The sequence below is a fragment of the Gymnoscopelus braueri genome (genome assembly GCF_963280865.1).
Source record: "Gymnoscopelus braueri genome assembly, chromosome: 10".
Lineage (NCBI taxonomy): Eukaryota > Metazoa > Chordata > Actinopteri > Myctophiformes > Myctophidae > Gymnoscopelus > Gymnoscopelus braueri.
In genome coordinates this window covers 52,452,440-52,467,563 of record NC_137611.1, presented here as the reverse complement: position 1 = coordinate 52,467,563, position 15,124 = coordinate 52,452,440, and the positions used below count along the sequence as shown (strand labels likewise).

At 42.7% G+C, this 15,124-nt stretch overlaps 1 protein-coding gene across 2 annotated transcripts in view; it reads left to right on the top strand.

Moving 5' to 3' along the window:
* Positions 1–15,124, top strand: part of slc4a2a (solute carrier family 4 member 2a) — a 52,895-nt gene that overhangs the window by 31,665 nt on the left and 6,106 nt on the right. For both annotated transcript variants that reach the window (XM_080440966.1, XM_080440965.1), the window contains exons 12-19: positions 201–390; positions 2,791–2,890; positions 4,422–4,537; positions 6,550–6,698; positions 7,195–7,389; positions 7,669–7,775; positions 8,944–9,070; positions 9,692–9,781. In XM_080440966.1, coding sequence (XP_080297092.1) covers positions 201–390; positions 2,791–2,890; positions 4,422–4,537; positions 6,550–6,698; positions 7,195–7,389; positions 7,669–7,775; positions 8,944–9,070; positions 9,692–9,781 — 1,074 coding nt within the window. The remainder of the gene's footprint in view (positions 1–200; positions 391–2,790; positions 2,891–4,421; positions 4,538–6,549; positions 6,699–7,194; positions 7,390–7,668; positions 7,776–8,943; positions 9,071–9,691; positions 9,782–15,124) is intronic.

Here is a 15,124-nt window from a genome sequence, read left to right as displayed (position 1 = left end):
AGTGGTCAGATGGGTGGGCCTTGTGCATTTTCAGAGCATATTTGTTTTATTGATCAATCAATCGATTGTGTTCTGGCTTAGATCAATGGAACTAACATGGCTTACCTTAAGTTCCTATTTATCTGTATCACAATAACCATAATTATTTATATATTGCTGGTGTAGTGACATCACTGTCCCTCTGTCCGTCTGTCCTGCAGAACTTCCACGCTGCGGCGTACCTGGCTGACCAGCGCCAGGACCTGCTGACCGCTGTCAACCGCTTCCTGGACGCCAGCGTTGTGCTTCCTCCCTCCGAGGTCGGCGGAGACGCTGTGTCTCCGCTGAGGAGGAGAGACGAACGGAACGGCAGAGAGACGCCCCGAGAGTCCAAGAGCTTCGTGGATGAAGGTCCTGATCCCATGATTACTAACAACTTATTACATGGCTTTGTTGAATTACAATGACAATTTAGGCATTTAGTACAGATGCTACTGTAGTATGTATAGTATAGTACGATGCTAGTAGATGCTAGCAGACGCTAGCGACTTAGTAATAAGCAAGGTAAATAATCACATACTGTACATAGAATGCAGAGAGACAGTGTAGTGCCTCAAGAGACTAGGTAAACCAAGAACCTAGCATCAGTCGTCTAAACAATATACTATCTAAATAACAGTAACAATCAGAATATTGAATCTATTGGGTACCTGGTAAACGATCAACCTAGCATCTGTCTAAACAACACTATATCCAAATAACAATAACAATCTGTACATTGAAACTAGACAATATCTGGTAAACAAAGAACTGTCTAAATAACATCAGTCTGTCTAAATAACGTCAGTCAGTCAGTCAGTCAGTCAGTCAGTCAGTCAGTCAGTCAGTCAGTCTACTTTAGCCCAAAACAAACTGTTAAAAACAGGACAAACAAAAATATAATTATCCTAAGACAGAACATCACATACAACACCAGAAATTGTGTTTATCTGATTACTTGCCAAGTATGTGGATTACAATATGTAGGAGAGACGAGCAACTCCATAGCAATTAGAATAAGCCAACATAAATATACCATTAATAATGAAAAGGATACCCATTTGTTAATTGTTCAACACTTTATGACACATGGAATTGAGGCTATAAAGGTATGTGGCTTGGAATACAATGACCGCTGGACAATTGGACAGAGAAGATTCCATGAAAAAGAATGGATCACAAGACTTAGCACAAAATATCCAGGTGGTTTAAACTTTTAAACTGCCCAACAGAACTGAAACCCTTCACAAATTCTCACTAAACTAAACAATGGAGTTGATCACCTACATCAAACCACAGAGTTGAGTGGGAGATCTCATTGTTGAGTTAGTGAGAATATTAATGAAGACACATTGATACCAAGAGCCATCAGCAATTGGGCCATCAACAGGGAGCTCATTGTCTTCCAAAATGGAGGTGTGAACAGCAGAACTGTAGATATGCTAACTGGGTTCCAAGCCTGTAACCTTATAGCACCTATCCCTTAGTTATAAAATATAATGTAAACACATCTTTAAATGGAATTAAGAAATAGTGGAAATAATTTTAAATCCGAGGGTATGCTGTTACCATGACTCAGAGAATTGACGCCTCTGCCCTGCACAGTCAAATAGAAATCACAAACCTTTAAAACAGAAATAGTCTATGTAAGTTTAATTACACAGTTAGTGGGGCAAACGCAGTCCCCACCAATATTATTTACGATTCTGTGCCTATCGGTACATAACTCGGACGGCGCTGAGTCGACTAGCAGACCATCGGCCGGTCGCCGCGGGCACTCGCGCCTGGAGGCGCTCGGGCGCGACTCCTTGGCCTCAAGGTCTACTGAGTCGGCGCGCCTCTGTCATGGTCCAAAACTATACTTTATTTTAAATAGATTTCACAAAGCCTTAACAACATAAATAGTTTATGTAAGTTTAATTAATTGCAAAACATGACACCCCTTATTCAAAACAGATGGCGAATGCACCTTCTCTTTATAGGGCCTACACAGATAGTACCACAAACTACCTGTGAGGCCTCTTTGAATTGAATCTCATAGTCAGCAGTCAGTCAGTCAGTCAGTCAGATCAATCAATTTTCCGTGGTACTTGGTTTTTGCTGTATATAACAGGTACTAAACAGTACACTAAAGAATATTTCTGAAAACATTTCAGTTGAGAAATAGACAAAGAAATAACAGAACATTGATTCATATTTGATCAAAACTTCCTATCAAGAGTTTTGCGAGCTGACTGTCTTACACTGTAGTGTACATACCTTAAAGGTAGGGTAAGTGATACTTTTTGGTTAAAACAAAAAGCTTTATTTTAAAAGGTTAAAGCTCTATATTCTGATCATTGCTATAGAGTGTTTGTTCAGTAACAGGGGTCTCCACGTCTCTCCAGCTCTTTAATAAACATAAAATCATTTTGATAGTGTTCCAGTTCCAATTGTGTCTGCTCATTTCTTTGTGTCATCACTTCCATTTCCACTTGTTTAATCTGTATCCTGACTGAGTTCTCTATCCTGATTGGATAAAATTGGTATCCCGACCTGAAAATGCATTTTTTGTTTAATAAAGAGCTGTAGAGACATGGAGACTCTGTTACTTAACAAACACTCTATAGCAATGATTACTATCAGAATATAGAGCTATTTAACACTTATTGTAACCAAATGAAATCATCTACCCTACCTTTAAATAATCTAATGTTTTCTTTACTGTAAGCAATGACATCTTTTAAAATCAATGCATGACAATAAACAGTATGTGTGTCCTTCCACCTCCAGAGCTGTTTGTTGCGTCCAAGCCCCCCAGTGGTGGCGGTGAAGACCCCCTGCAGAGGTCTGGCCGTGTGTTTGGAGGTCTGGTGAAAGACGTGGTCCGCAGGTATACCCTGAGTTACAACATTTACATTACATTAAATCCAGTGGTGTAAAGTAACTCATTTCATGTACTTGAGTGCATGAAATGAGTTACTTTACTTGATATTTTAAAATTGACACTCTGTAGCTCAACTGCCATCTTGAACTATGAGGGTTGAACTTCTTCTCTTAGGAGGTAGTTGCTAGTGAGGAATGTTTAGTCGACCTCCTCAATGGTACTTGAGTACTGTACTTACAGTACATTTTGAGAGTTCTGGAGTTTTTCCAATTTACAATACTTTTACTTCTACTCCACTACATCTCAGAGGCAAATATTGTACTTTTACTCTTATTTGAAAACTTAAGTTACTAGTTACTTTGCAGATATAAAGGATTACATTATAAAACATACATTAACCACTTTAGCCATAATTCATACATATAGGCAATTTGAAAATAGCAGATCTACAAGCTCACAATGCGTCGCATCTCGACACGTTGTGAGCTTGTAGATCTGCTTTTCAAACATTTTAGTACTTGTACTTTTGGTACTTTAAGTACATTTTGATACCAATACCTTTTTACTTTTACTTGTAACCGACTATTTCTATATTTCAGTATTGATACTTTTACTTAAGTAAAATATCTGAGTACTTTTTCCACCACTGATTAAATCACATAAAATGAAATTTCTTTAAATCATTATGTTCTCAAAGTGAGGTCCAGGGACTCTCAGCGTTCCTTAGGCCATGGGTTCCCAAACTTTTCAGCCCGCGACCCCAAAATAATGCGGAAATTGACTCGCGACCCCACCTAAACCTGGAGGTCATTTATGCACATAAACTTGCACGTTCGGTGCGCATTTGTAATGTATTAAAATGGTAAAATGTACTATTTGTAATCATTTTTAGATTGTATTTCATCCATTCTGTTGAATTAAAAAACAAACAAAAAAAAGGGGGGGGTTTTATTATTTTTTTATGACCCAAAATAAATTTGCGACCCACCGTCAGTCTCCCGCAACCCCAAGTGGGGTCGCGACCCCAACTTTGGGAACCCCTGCCTTAGGCCAGCGGTTCCCAAACTTTTTAGCTCAAGACCCAAAAGAGAAATTAGATGTTTGCCCGGGAACCAAACTAGTGAAAATAGCAGATCTACAAGCTCGATCTGCTATTTTCACTACTTCTTAAACGTTTTTTTTTATTTTATTCATCGGATTTTTTTTTTTTTCGTTGTGACTTTTTGTAAAAAAAAAAAAAAAAAAAAAAAAATGTAACCCATAAAAATTGCTCCGCGACCCAAACATGGGTCCCGACCCACCATTTGGGAAACAGTACCTTAGGGAGTTCTAAATGAATTGACGCTTAACAAGTCTGTACAGTACCTCTGACAGTATACAAATGGAACGGGTCCATTTGGTTCCATTTGTACACTGTCAAAGTTAAGGGGGGGTCCTTGACATTTTAAAGTTTGAGAACCACTGCTTTACATTAATGGTACCCTCAGGACCCTCATGTACATTATATTACATTACATTGATGAGTCCTTTTCCACAGGTATCCTCAGTACCTCAGTGACATCAAAGATGCTCTGAACCCCCAGTGTTTGGCTGCCATCATATTCATCTACTTTGCTGCTTTGTCACCAGCCATCACCTTTGGAGGATTACTGGGTCAGGAATACTTTATATTACATGACTTTACATTACCATGACATTAACATTACACAAGACTGGTGCCAGTTGGCAATGCATGCCTAACCTGTTTAGGCCATACCCGTTGTACCTGTTAACTTGTTGTCAGAGTGCCCGCTGTACCCGTTGTCGGAGTGCCCAGTATAGCAACCCCCGACACAGACACAGAGATTCAGTGCGTCCTCCACAGACAGACAGACATGCAGAGACAGACAGACAGACAGACAGACAGACAGACAGACAGACAGACAGACAGACAGACAGACAGACAGACAGACAGACAGACATGCAGAGACAGACAGACAGACAGACAGACAGACAGACAGACAGACAGACAGACAGACAGACAGACAGACAGACAGACAGACAGACAGACAGACAGACAGACAGACAGACGGACGGACAGACAGACAGATACAGACAGACAGACAGACAGACAGACACAGACAGAGAGATTGATACAGACAGACAGACAGACAGACAGACAGACACAGACAGAGAGATTGATACAGACATTTGTGGTTTTTCGCTTCCATCGGTCTGACCGAATTCCCACTCGGCAGCACACACCCCGGGGTGTGAAAAAATACCACAGACACACAAACATAGGTTTCTGGGAATTATAGATAGACAAGACTGGTGCCAAACATCTACTTGGGATGCAACAATGCAATTGGGGAGTGCATGCCCCACCCGATTATGCAAGCCTGTTTTACCTGTCTGTCTGTCTGTCTGTCTGTCTGTCTGTCTGTCTGTCTGTCTGTCTGTCTGTCTGTCTGTCTGTCTGTCTGTCTGTCTGTCTGTCTGTCTGTCTGTCTGTCTGTCCGTCCGTCCGTCCGTCCGTCCGTCTACAAGCTCGAAACACGTTCGCGCCGCGTTTCGAGCTTGTGGATCTGCTACTTTTTGATGCTTTTCAATTTGAATCCTGAAAAGTCACAGTTTTGAACATATGAGGTTTCCACCCAACAGTGACGATATGTTTTAAGTGTACGTAGAACCCAATGGTCCAATTTGGTTCCATTTGTAGGCAAGTACACTCTCCGAGTGTACTTGAATTAAAGGAGTAGTTCACCCAAAAAATTACTTATTTTTTATCAATTACACACCCAATGAAGAATTTAATTCATTGAGATTTTTTAGTTTTTGTCGCATTCCTAAGCTAATAATTTGATTACCGGCGGAAAGATGCTAATTGTATCCGGTAGGAGAGTCAAAGGAGACTCTTTGTGTCTCCTACCGGAACCACTGCCGGTCATCAAATTATTGGCTTAGGAATGCGACAAAAACAAAAAAATATCCATGAATTCAATTCTCCATGGGGTGACAAATCAATAGGAAAAAAAGTAATTTTTCGGGTGAACTATCCCTTTAAAGGTTAATGACATTCACATTTACACCACATTCAAAGTCTTTGTCCTGGTCCTTCAAAAGTGTACAAAAAGTTTTAAGTGAAAATTCCATTCCAGTGATCCATGGCAGGTGTTTTTCTCTCACATTTCTAAAGCCTTTTCAACTGCAATGAAAAAAGAAATCTTTGCCTGCGGGTGTCGCTGGTGAGGGATTTTGCCTGTCAATCATCTCCTCTGCTCCGCCCCCCCCAAAGGAAAGGATAGGGGAGGGGAGGGGCGAGGAGGAGAGTGGGCGGGATTAATCGACTGTGACCTCACTGTCGAAGGGCCAAGCTCAGATTACTTTTCAGCCTAATTATTCAGAAAACCCCAGACCACAGAAAATCCACTGAATGTTCAAAGTTCAGGTTTTTTGGGTGTAATTGAGGTCATAAAACCCCAAATAAAACATTGAAAATAAAAAAAGTGAAAATGAATGTCATGATACCTTTAAGACTGAGGATTTTACAGTGTAGCTTAGATTGGGGTTCTATAGGGCAGAGATAGAAATCATATCATATCACATCACATGTAATCTAAATCACATAATGTAATCTGATTACATTACTTCACATTGACATGATCCCGTGTGACGTTCAATAGGAGAGAAGACGGACGGATTGATCGGCGTGTCGGAGCTGATCGTTGCCACGTCGATCCAAGGCCTGGTATTTTCAGTGTTCAGTGCTCAGCCTCTGCTCATCGTAGGATTCTCTGGTCCACTACTGGTGTTTGAAGAGGCTTATTACTCAGTAAGATTACATGACTTAATTATATTACATTACATTACTTTACAAATACACAATGTATCCTCATCACTGGTTTCTCTGGTCCGTTTGAAGAGGCTTTTTACTCTGTGAGTCTTTATGTCACATACTGTACTTGATGACACCTGCACGTCCGGGCACAGTAGCATTCCAAAAGTGCTTTTGAGTTTTTGAGTGTAAACACTTTTACACTCAAAGAATCAATGGAAATAAGCTCTCCAGCATTTTGCGTTTCATCCCGTTTGACAGAAATGCACTGAATATAATATAATGGCCATGAATGAATCTATCTGATCTGCACCCCTGGAGAAGATGCTGATCTACTGATGTCTGTCTGTCTGTCTGTCTGTCTGTCTGTCTGTCTGTCTGTCTGTCTGTCTGTCTGTCTGTCTGTCTGTCTGTCTGTCTGTCTGTCTGTCTGTCTGTCTGTCTGTCTGTCTGTCTGTCTGTCTGTCTGTCTGTCTGTCTGTTCTGTGTGTAGTTCTGCAAGGCCAACGGCATGGACTACCTGACGGGTCGCGCGTGGATCGGGATCTGGCTGATCGTCATCGTCATAGCGACCGTGGCGCTGGAGGGGAGTTTCCTAGTGCGCTACGTCTCCCGCTTCACCCAGGAGATCTTCAGCTTCCTCATCTCCCTCATCTTCATCTACGAGACCTTCGCCAAGCTGGTCAAGGTGAGAGAGACAGACAGGCAGGCAGACAGACAGACAGACAGACAGACAGACAGACAGACAGACAGACAGACAGACAGACAGACAGACAGACAGACAGACAGACAGACAGACAGACAGACAGACAGACAGACAGACAGACAGACAGACAGACAGATTAACACTGCTCCTTACTATTGGTCAGGACTGAGGTTTATTATCATGGATCTAGAATCATAATATAAGTTTACATGTTAAATATAATCGCATAATCTGACATTAAATCTAGTGCAAACTCTTCAGATCTTCCAGGAGCATCCTCTGCGGAGCTGTTACCCCGGTAACGGTTACCCCGGTAATGAGACGGTGCCATGGATTGGGTGTAACTCCAGTAACGCCAGTTTTCCCGGGTAGGCCTGTCACGAGTATTACATGATCGCCTAAAGGCAATTGTTTGAGATAATCACAATTCATTTTTACATCAGTGGTTCTCAAACGTTTTAATTTCAAGGACTCCCATAACTCTGAGAGTGTACAAAAGGAACCAAATGGACCCGTAAGGGTCCATTTGGTTCCAGGCCTGTTTTTGGAGCCCCCTCAAGGAACCCCCACTTTGAAAACCACTGTTTTACATAATCATCATAATCGTGTTGAAAATGTCTGATACAATTTCAAATATTTTCATAAAATTATGTGAATAGCTGATCTACAAACTCGTAGATCGACTATATCTGCAATTTTTTAAATCAGTCATTAAATATGTCCGTCATTTCTTCTTTTAATTTTCATAACTTCCCTGTTAAACTTTTTCGAAGCCTGAAAGGCAAACAGAAATGTATTTTTTATTTATTATGTTCAATAGGGTACTGAAGTCCTGACGTCACTCAGACTACCAGGGTTCATGGCCATGCTGGCCATTGGACATTTTTGCTACGGACATACAAAATGAGTGGACAATAATGAAACATTTGAGAACCACTGTACTAGTGGACTCCTAATGTGCCATAGTGTCGTAGTAAATAAGTGTCATATATAATATTCAGAAGAAAACCGGTAGACTTAACATTCAGTAATTGGGTCTTATAATCAAAATAAGAACATTATAATGGTGTGTAAAAAATAAATCAAAAATTTGTCATGGACAAGAACACGTCTTTGCCATGGACACATTTGTCTGTGTAAGAACATATTGATGACACCTGCACACTACCCCTGGGTCTCGCAAGTATTCTTGCTATTGAAAACCCCATAAGGAAATCTTAGATTGCATCATATAAGAACTGTGTTTCAAAAATAAACAAATCAGCCCCTGTGATTCTGTCAGGTGTGTGACTCTGTGTCGTTTATGATATTGAGTTACATTTGATAACGTCTGTGTTTGGAGAAAAGGTCATTTTGATGCCGAAAAATTGCGACTGTTTATTTTTAGAACCTCGTTCTTAAATGACGCAATTCTAGATGACCCTATGGGGTTTTCAATAGAAAAAATAACCCTCTAGCGGCAGTGATGTCAGACTTCTGTTATATATGTCAAAAGCACAATGAAATCGTTAATTCAAATGTCATGATGGGTGACAGGACGGTTCCTGAGAAGGTGTCTGGACAGCCCAACATCGCTCTGCTGTCACTGGTTCTCATGTCCGGAACCTACTTCATCGCGTTCTACCTGCGCATGTTTAAGAACAGCCCCTTCTTCCCGGGAACGGTGTGTATGTGGGAGACACAACGGGCTGGTGTATTAGACATGTATTAGATCTTTGGTTTGAAACCGAGATTTTAGATTTTTAGATAGAAATATTTCTTCTTGCCAGCCATAGTTTCCAGTGGTGTAAAGTAACTAAGTACATGTACTCAAGTAAGTGTACTTAAGTACAATTTTTAGGTTCTTTTACTTTACTAGAGTAGTTCCAACTGTCTATACTTTTACTTCTACTCCACTACATCTCAGAGGCAAATATTGTACTTTTACTCCACAAAAATAAGTTACTTTGCAGATATAAATTATTACATTATAAAACATACATTAACCACTTTAGCTCTATTTTATACCTAGGCTATTTGAAAATAGCAGATCTACAAGCTCACAAGCTTGTTAGCTTATAGATCTGCTATTTTCAAACATTTTACTTTTGATACTTTAAGTACATTTTGATACCAATACTTTTGTACTTTTACTCAAGTAAATTTGAGTAAAAGTAATTGACATGATTCATGTCTTCAACTGAAAATCCAAATAAGTGTGTGTGTGTGTGTGTGTGTGTGTGTGTGTGTGTGTGTGTGTGTGTGGGTGTGTGGGTGTGCGGGTGTGCGTGCGTGCGTGTTACAGCTCCGTAGGATTATCGGAGATTTCGGGGTTCCTATCGCTATTCTCATCATGGTGTTGATCGACGGCAGCATCAAAGACACTGAGACTCAGGTGAGATTAGAGAGCTCTTCACTCAACTACAGAGAGGAGCCCTCACGGCTCTGTACCCGTGTATTTTCTCTTTTCTGTTAATGTGAGGAGAGCTTTCTCTGAAAATAGCCGATCGAGAAGCTCACGCATTGTGAGCTTGTCGATCTGCTATTTTCAGCAGAAGCTTTCCACACAATACGGATGCTGGGGTTAAAGTGGTTAATTTTAACTCTTTTTTTTTTACATAAAAAAAATAAATACAAATTACTCATGGTCTTTTGAATTAAATTCCATTTAGTTTTACTTCTATTTACCCCTTTAAAGGTTACCTGCGTTAAGCCTCCTGAAATGTTTAACTTTTAGTCTATAGTTTTAGTAAAACAAAATTGGCAGGCCTTGATGACGTTTTAATGCCTGATTCATAGATCGGCTACCACAAATAGCTGATCTACAAGGTCACAATGCGTCGCAGACGCGTTGTGAGCTTGTAGGTCAGTTATTTTCAGAGTGTGACACCCACACGCAGCCAAGCATAAAATGGCTTGTCTTAGTTCTTGTCCCGTAGTCCCTACCTAATATTTTATTTCGTTTATATTTAGTTTTCGTCAGTGAAAAAAGGTAGTTGACGAAATCGTCATAGTTTTAGTCGACAAAATGAATACTGTGCTCAATCAAGTAAGACTACTAGAGGCTTTAAGCTCTGACATTTCCTACAGCTTAACCACAATAAAGACTTCAAGTTTCAACTAAACTAAACTGAATAAACAGCTATTCATATCCGCAACAGAATAAAAACAATGATGAATTGTATGAACTATAAAGTACAGTGAGCAATAAAAAACATTTAGGGAATCTGGTAAGACTTAAACTATTCCTTATGAATCGTTAATTGATCGTGAACTATTAGTAAACTCCTTTTGCTATGCCAATCATTTTGCCATATACCGTAGACCCCTTATGAGACAACATCACACTGATAAGAGACAGTATTGGGCGTGCATGCTGGCTTCAAAAGAACGCGACCACTCATTAGACGCAATTGAAAAGTGTTCTCGGCACGAGCGAAAATGCATTCCATCAAACTTCCAGACACTGTTTTTTTTACGCTCCGGATGATTACTGTGATCGCTCCCTCTTGAAATAAATACTCTGTAAATACTTTCTGTTGTGTGTAAGTGATAACGGCGATTCTCAAACCAGTTGTTAAGCCGGCACTTGAGCATAAGTTACGCTACGTCGCGCGCGGAGAATGGACGAGAATAACAGACCTCGACAAAATCACATACGGTCGCTTCTGCGACGCGTTGTGAGCTTGTACATCGGCTATTCTCGGTGTGCAGCACTGTTGCATAATGAACAATCACCCTATGTCTCGCCAGGGACCGCCTCATGAGCCTACACACAGAATACGTTGAATGAACGAAACTAGCAATCCCCAAAATAACAGGTTTGGGGATCTGTTGGTAATTGATTACATGAAACCTGCGCATGCAGTCTCAAACAAATAATTGGTCTATTAGGGCACTGGTTTCCAACCCTTTTTATATCAAGGACCATTATATATTCGGCATTTGAGCCACAGAACCACCATTTGATGAGATTTAGCCTCTCAGTAAGGGTCCATTTGGTTTCATTTTACGCTCTCAAGAGTTAAAGATCTATAAGGGTCCATTTGGTTACCAACTCTCCATCATTTTGCTGAGGACCACCTGGAACCTCCTCAAGGACCACTGGTGGTCCCCGGACCACTGGTTGAAAACCACTGTATTAGGGAGACCTACAGGCATGGGAATCCCTGAATGGCCGGCTTCATGGATTGGCTAAGCTTTGCTGGACGTTTGAGCTGCTGTAGCACTATAAGTTCCACACACATCAGTACTCAGTTCTTTTACAGAACAAGACCGGACCGATTTGGTTTTTGGCCACGTTTTGGTTCCGGTGTTTTGAAATGTTGTGCTGGACCGCGCACCTGAAGGGCCTCCAGAGTAACTACAACACTGCTGTAGCAGTGGGGGAAAACGTGTACTCGTTCGGAGGAGACGGAAACATGTTCAAAAAGGAACAGATCGACGTGCAGGTCTTCAACACTGTGTCTCTGCGCTGGCACAGTCTACCCCCAGTGGTGACGGCCGGGAGAGGAGAACAACGTCCCCTCGAGGTTCCCTCCATGCGCTGCTGGCACGCGGCCGTGCTGATAGAGGGCGTCATCTACGTCTGGGGCGGGGTCACCAACACGCTGAAGTACTGCAGCGTCCTTTACGCGTTCGACGTCGACACCCACGCGTGGTCAAGGCCCGGGGTTTCCGGGACGGTTCCGGAGGGGCGGTGCGACCACTCGGCCTGCGTCCTGGGGAAGGTCATGTATATCTATGGAGGATGGATCCAGCTGACCGGAGACACCAACGGCATCTACAAGTTGGACACCGCCACGATGGTCTGGGCTTTAATCAACGCCGGCGGAACTCCGCCACCTGCGTCGGAATGTCACTCTGCCACCGTCATCGGGACGAAGATGTTTGTTTTCGGGGGCTTCGGAGCGTGCTACAACAACGACGTCAGCGTGTTCGACACCGAGACCGACCGCTGGCTGAGCGCGCCTCCTGCGCGGCTTCTTCCGGAAGGGCGCTGGGGTCACTCTGCCTTTGCCTACGATGGAGAGCTGTACATATTCGGCGGCATCAACCTGAACCAGTTCTTCAACGATCTGTGGAAGTTCAACCCGGAGACCTTCCGCTGGACGCAGGTCGAGCCCAAGGGGAAAAGCCCCTATTGGAAGTCCAGGACGTGCTGTTGCAACATGGGAGACCGCATCGTCCTCTTCTTACCCGGCGATCTGTACATCTTGGACTTGAGTCCTAGTCTGAAGACGTTAGCCAAGCTAGCCGTTATTCAACACGACTTGGAGCTGTCTGGTCTCCCACACGACATCAGGTGGGAACTGACAGCCATGACTACCAACACTGACAAAGTGTAGCCCAGTGGTTCTCAAACTTTTCCATGTCAAGGACCCCTAAATGTATGAGTATTTGGCCGCGGACCCCCCATCTGAAAAGATTTTGTGCCAAGGACAAATGGAACCAAATGGACCTTTGCGGGTCCATTTGGTTCCATTTGTACTCTCTCTGAGTTATAGACCCATAAGGGTTCATTTGGTTCCTAACTATCCGTCCTTTATCTGGGGAACCCCCTGGAACCCCCTCAAGGACCCCTGGGGGTACCCGGACCCCACTTTGAGAACCAATGGTATAGCCCACGGAAAAGGAAAAGAGAAAATAAAACAGAAGACAGTTCTGTGCGATGAAACAGAAGAATGGGAAAGAGGAGACGGTAAAGACTCTCCCTCCATTCAGATGGGAAAGAAGGCAGAGCCCAGGAATGTGCTCAGTGGTCCCCAACCAGGAAGTAAACAACATCATAAAGAATAGAGCAGTGGTTCTCAAACCTTATCGCGTCAAGGACCCCCAAATTGATGCATATTAGCCTGTGGACCCCCATTTGAAAAGATATGCCAGGGACGTTGTAAGAGAAGATTCTTTACAGCAATAGCAGTGATTCTCAAACAATTTTAATTTCAAGGACCCCCAGTTTGATATGCATTAGGCTACGGACCCCCATTTGATGCCATTTTGATCTCTGGGACCCCCAACCTACACTGTAGTATCATCTGTGTTCATTTCACTCTGAGAGTGTACAAAATTAGTACAATCTCAGAGTTGCAGACCCATAAGGGTCCATTTGGTTCCTAACTATGAATGATATTTCTGGGGACCCCCTGGAACCCCTTTCGAGGACCCCTGGGGCTCCCTGGACCCCACTTTGAGAACTGTACTACCAACTGAAGTGCACCAGTATACACATGAATGCAAGGAAGATGTTTTTTTTTCCTCCTTCAATTCTAGATTTGTCAATTATTTTCCGACTTTTCTTCCTTTAGTCATCACGCCAATTAACCCTCTCCCCACATCTCTGTCTCGCCACTGATGTTGTGCCCTACTGGCTCACCTGCCAGTGAGGAGTCCCCACCGGGAGGATATACTGTTGTACCCTACTCACCTGCCAGTGAGGAGCCCCCACGAGGAGGATATACTGTTGTACCCTACTGGCTCACCTGCCAGTGAGGATCCCCCACCGGGAGGATATACTGTTGTACCCTACTCACCTGCCAGTGAGGAGCCCCCACGAGGAGGATATACTGTTGTACCCTACCGGCTCACCTGCTAGTTAGGGGCCCCCACCGGGTGGATACTGTTGTACCCTACTGGCTCACCTGTTAGTGAGGAGTCCCCACCAGGAGGATGTGGCGCATCCATACTACTTTTCTGTACAACATTCCCCAGTGACAAGCACCATCCCCGCCTGTAGTGAGTTGCCAGCGGAGCGAAATGAATTGGGCCTCTTCCTTACTTCCTTCACAGGTCTTTCCAATTACATTAACTAGAGATTTGGGCCGCTTCGCGGTCCTCACATCAAGGCCCGATCAGCTACATCACAGCTACGTTGCACCAGTGATCCAACTGATATGGCCATTTATGGAGATGCGCAGTAGGGTGGGGTGGTGTGGCTAAAATGTGCAATGTAGTTTTATATTAACTGTACAATATGTAAGTACATTGAAGATGGGGAAAGAAGCCTAGGTATTAGCCAGAGCACTGATCAATAGTCTGTGGCAAGTTTGGAGGCAAATGGAGTGATCGTGTGCTGACCAACCCCGGACGTACATTGGAGGTCATTTCAATTATAGTAGTAGGATAGGATAGGATTAAGGCTCTGTTTAATGTAGCACAGTGGTTCTCAAATGTTTTAAGTTCAAGGACCACCATAACTCTGAGAGTGTACAAATGGAACCAAATTCACCCGTAGGTCCATTTGGTTCCATTTGTACACTCTCAGAGTTACACACCCGTAAGGGTCCATTTGGAACCATCAAGGAACCATGAGGGAACCATGAGGGTCCCTGGACCACACTTTGAGACCCACTGGTGTAGAAGAGTGTTTCCAGTGAGCCAACATGCACAATATCAGCACCCTGACTCTGTTTGACCAGAATGGAACAGAGCCTTCATTAGTATAATTGGTAACACTTGTGAAGTGTCTTCACTGAAGAGGCCCAATTTCTTTCCAATATGGCTGCTGTGAATAGAACCTATAGAGAACCAAGGAAATTATTTTAAAAGGAAGAGACGGCGACGTCATTTTCTCTATCCTGCAATCCCAGTCGGCAGATTCGTCTGCATTTGTAAACATATTTTGTTCCAGGGAAACAAACAAGCAAAGATTTGAGTTTCAAATGTTTGCTTTAAAAAAACATATTTATTCAAAGATTTAGCTATCTAAAGATCTGCTATCTTTGGAAATCCAAATAAA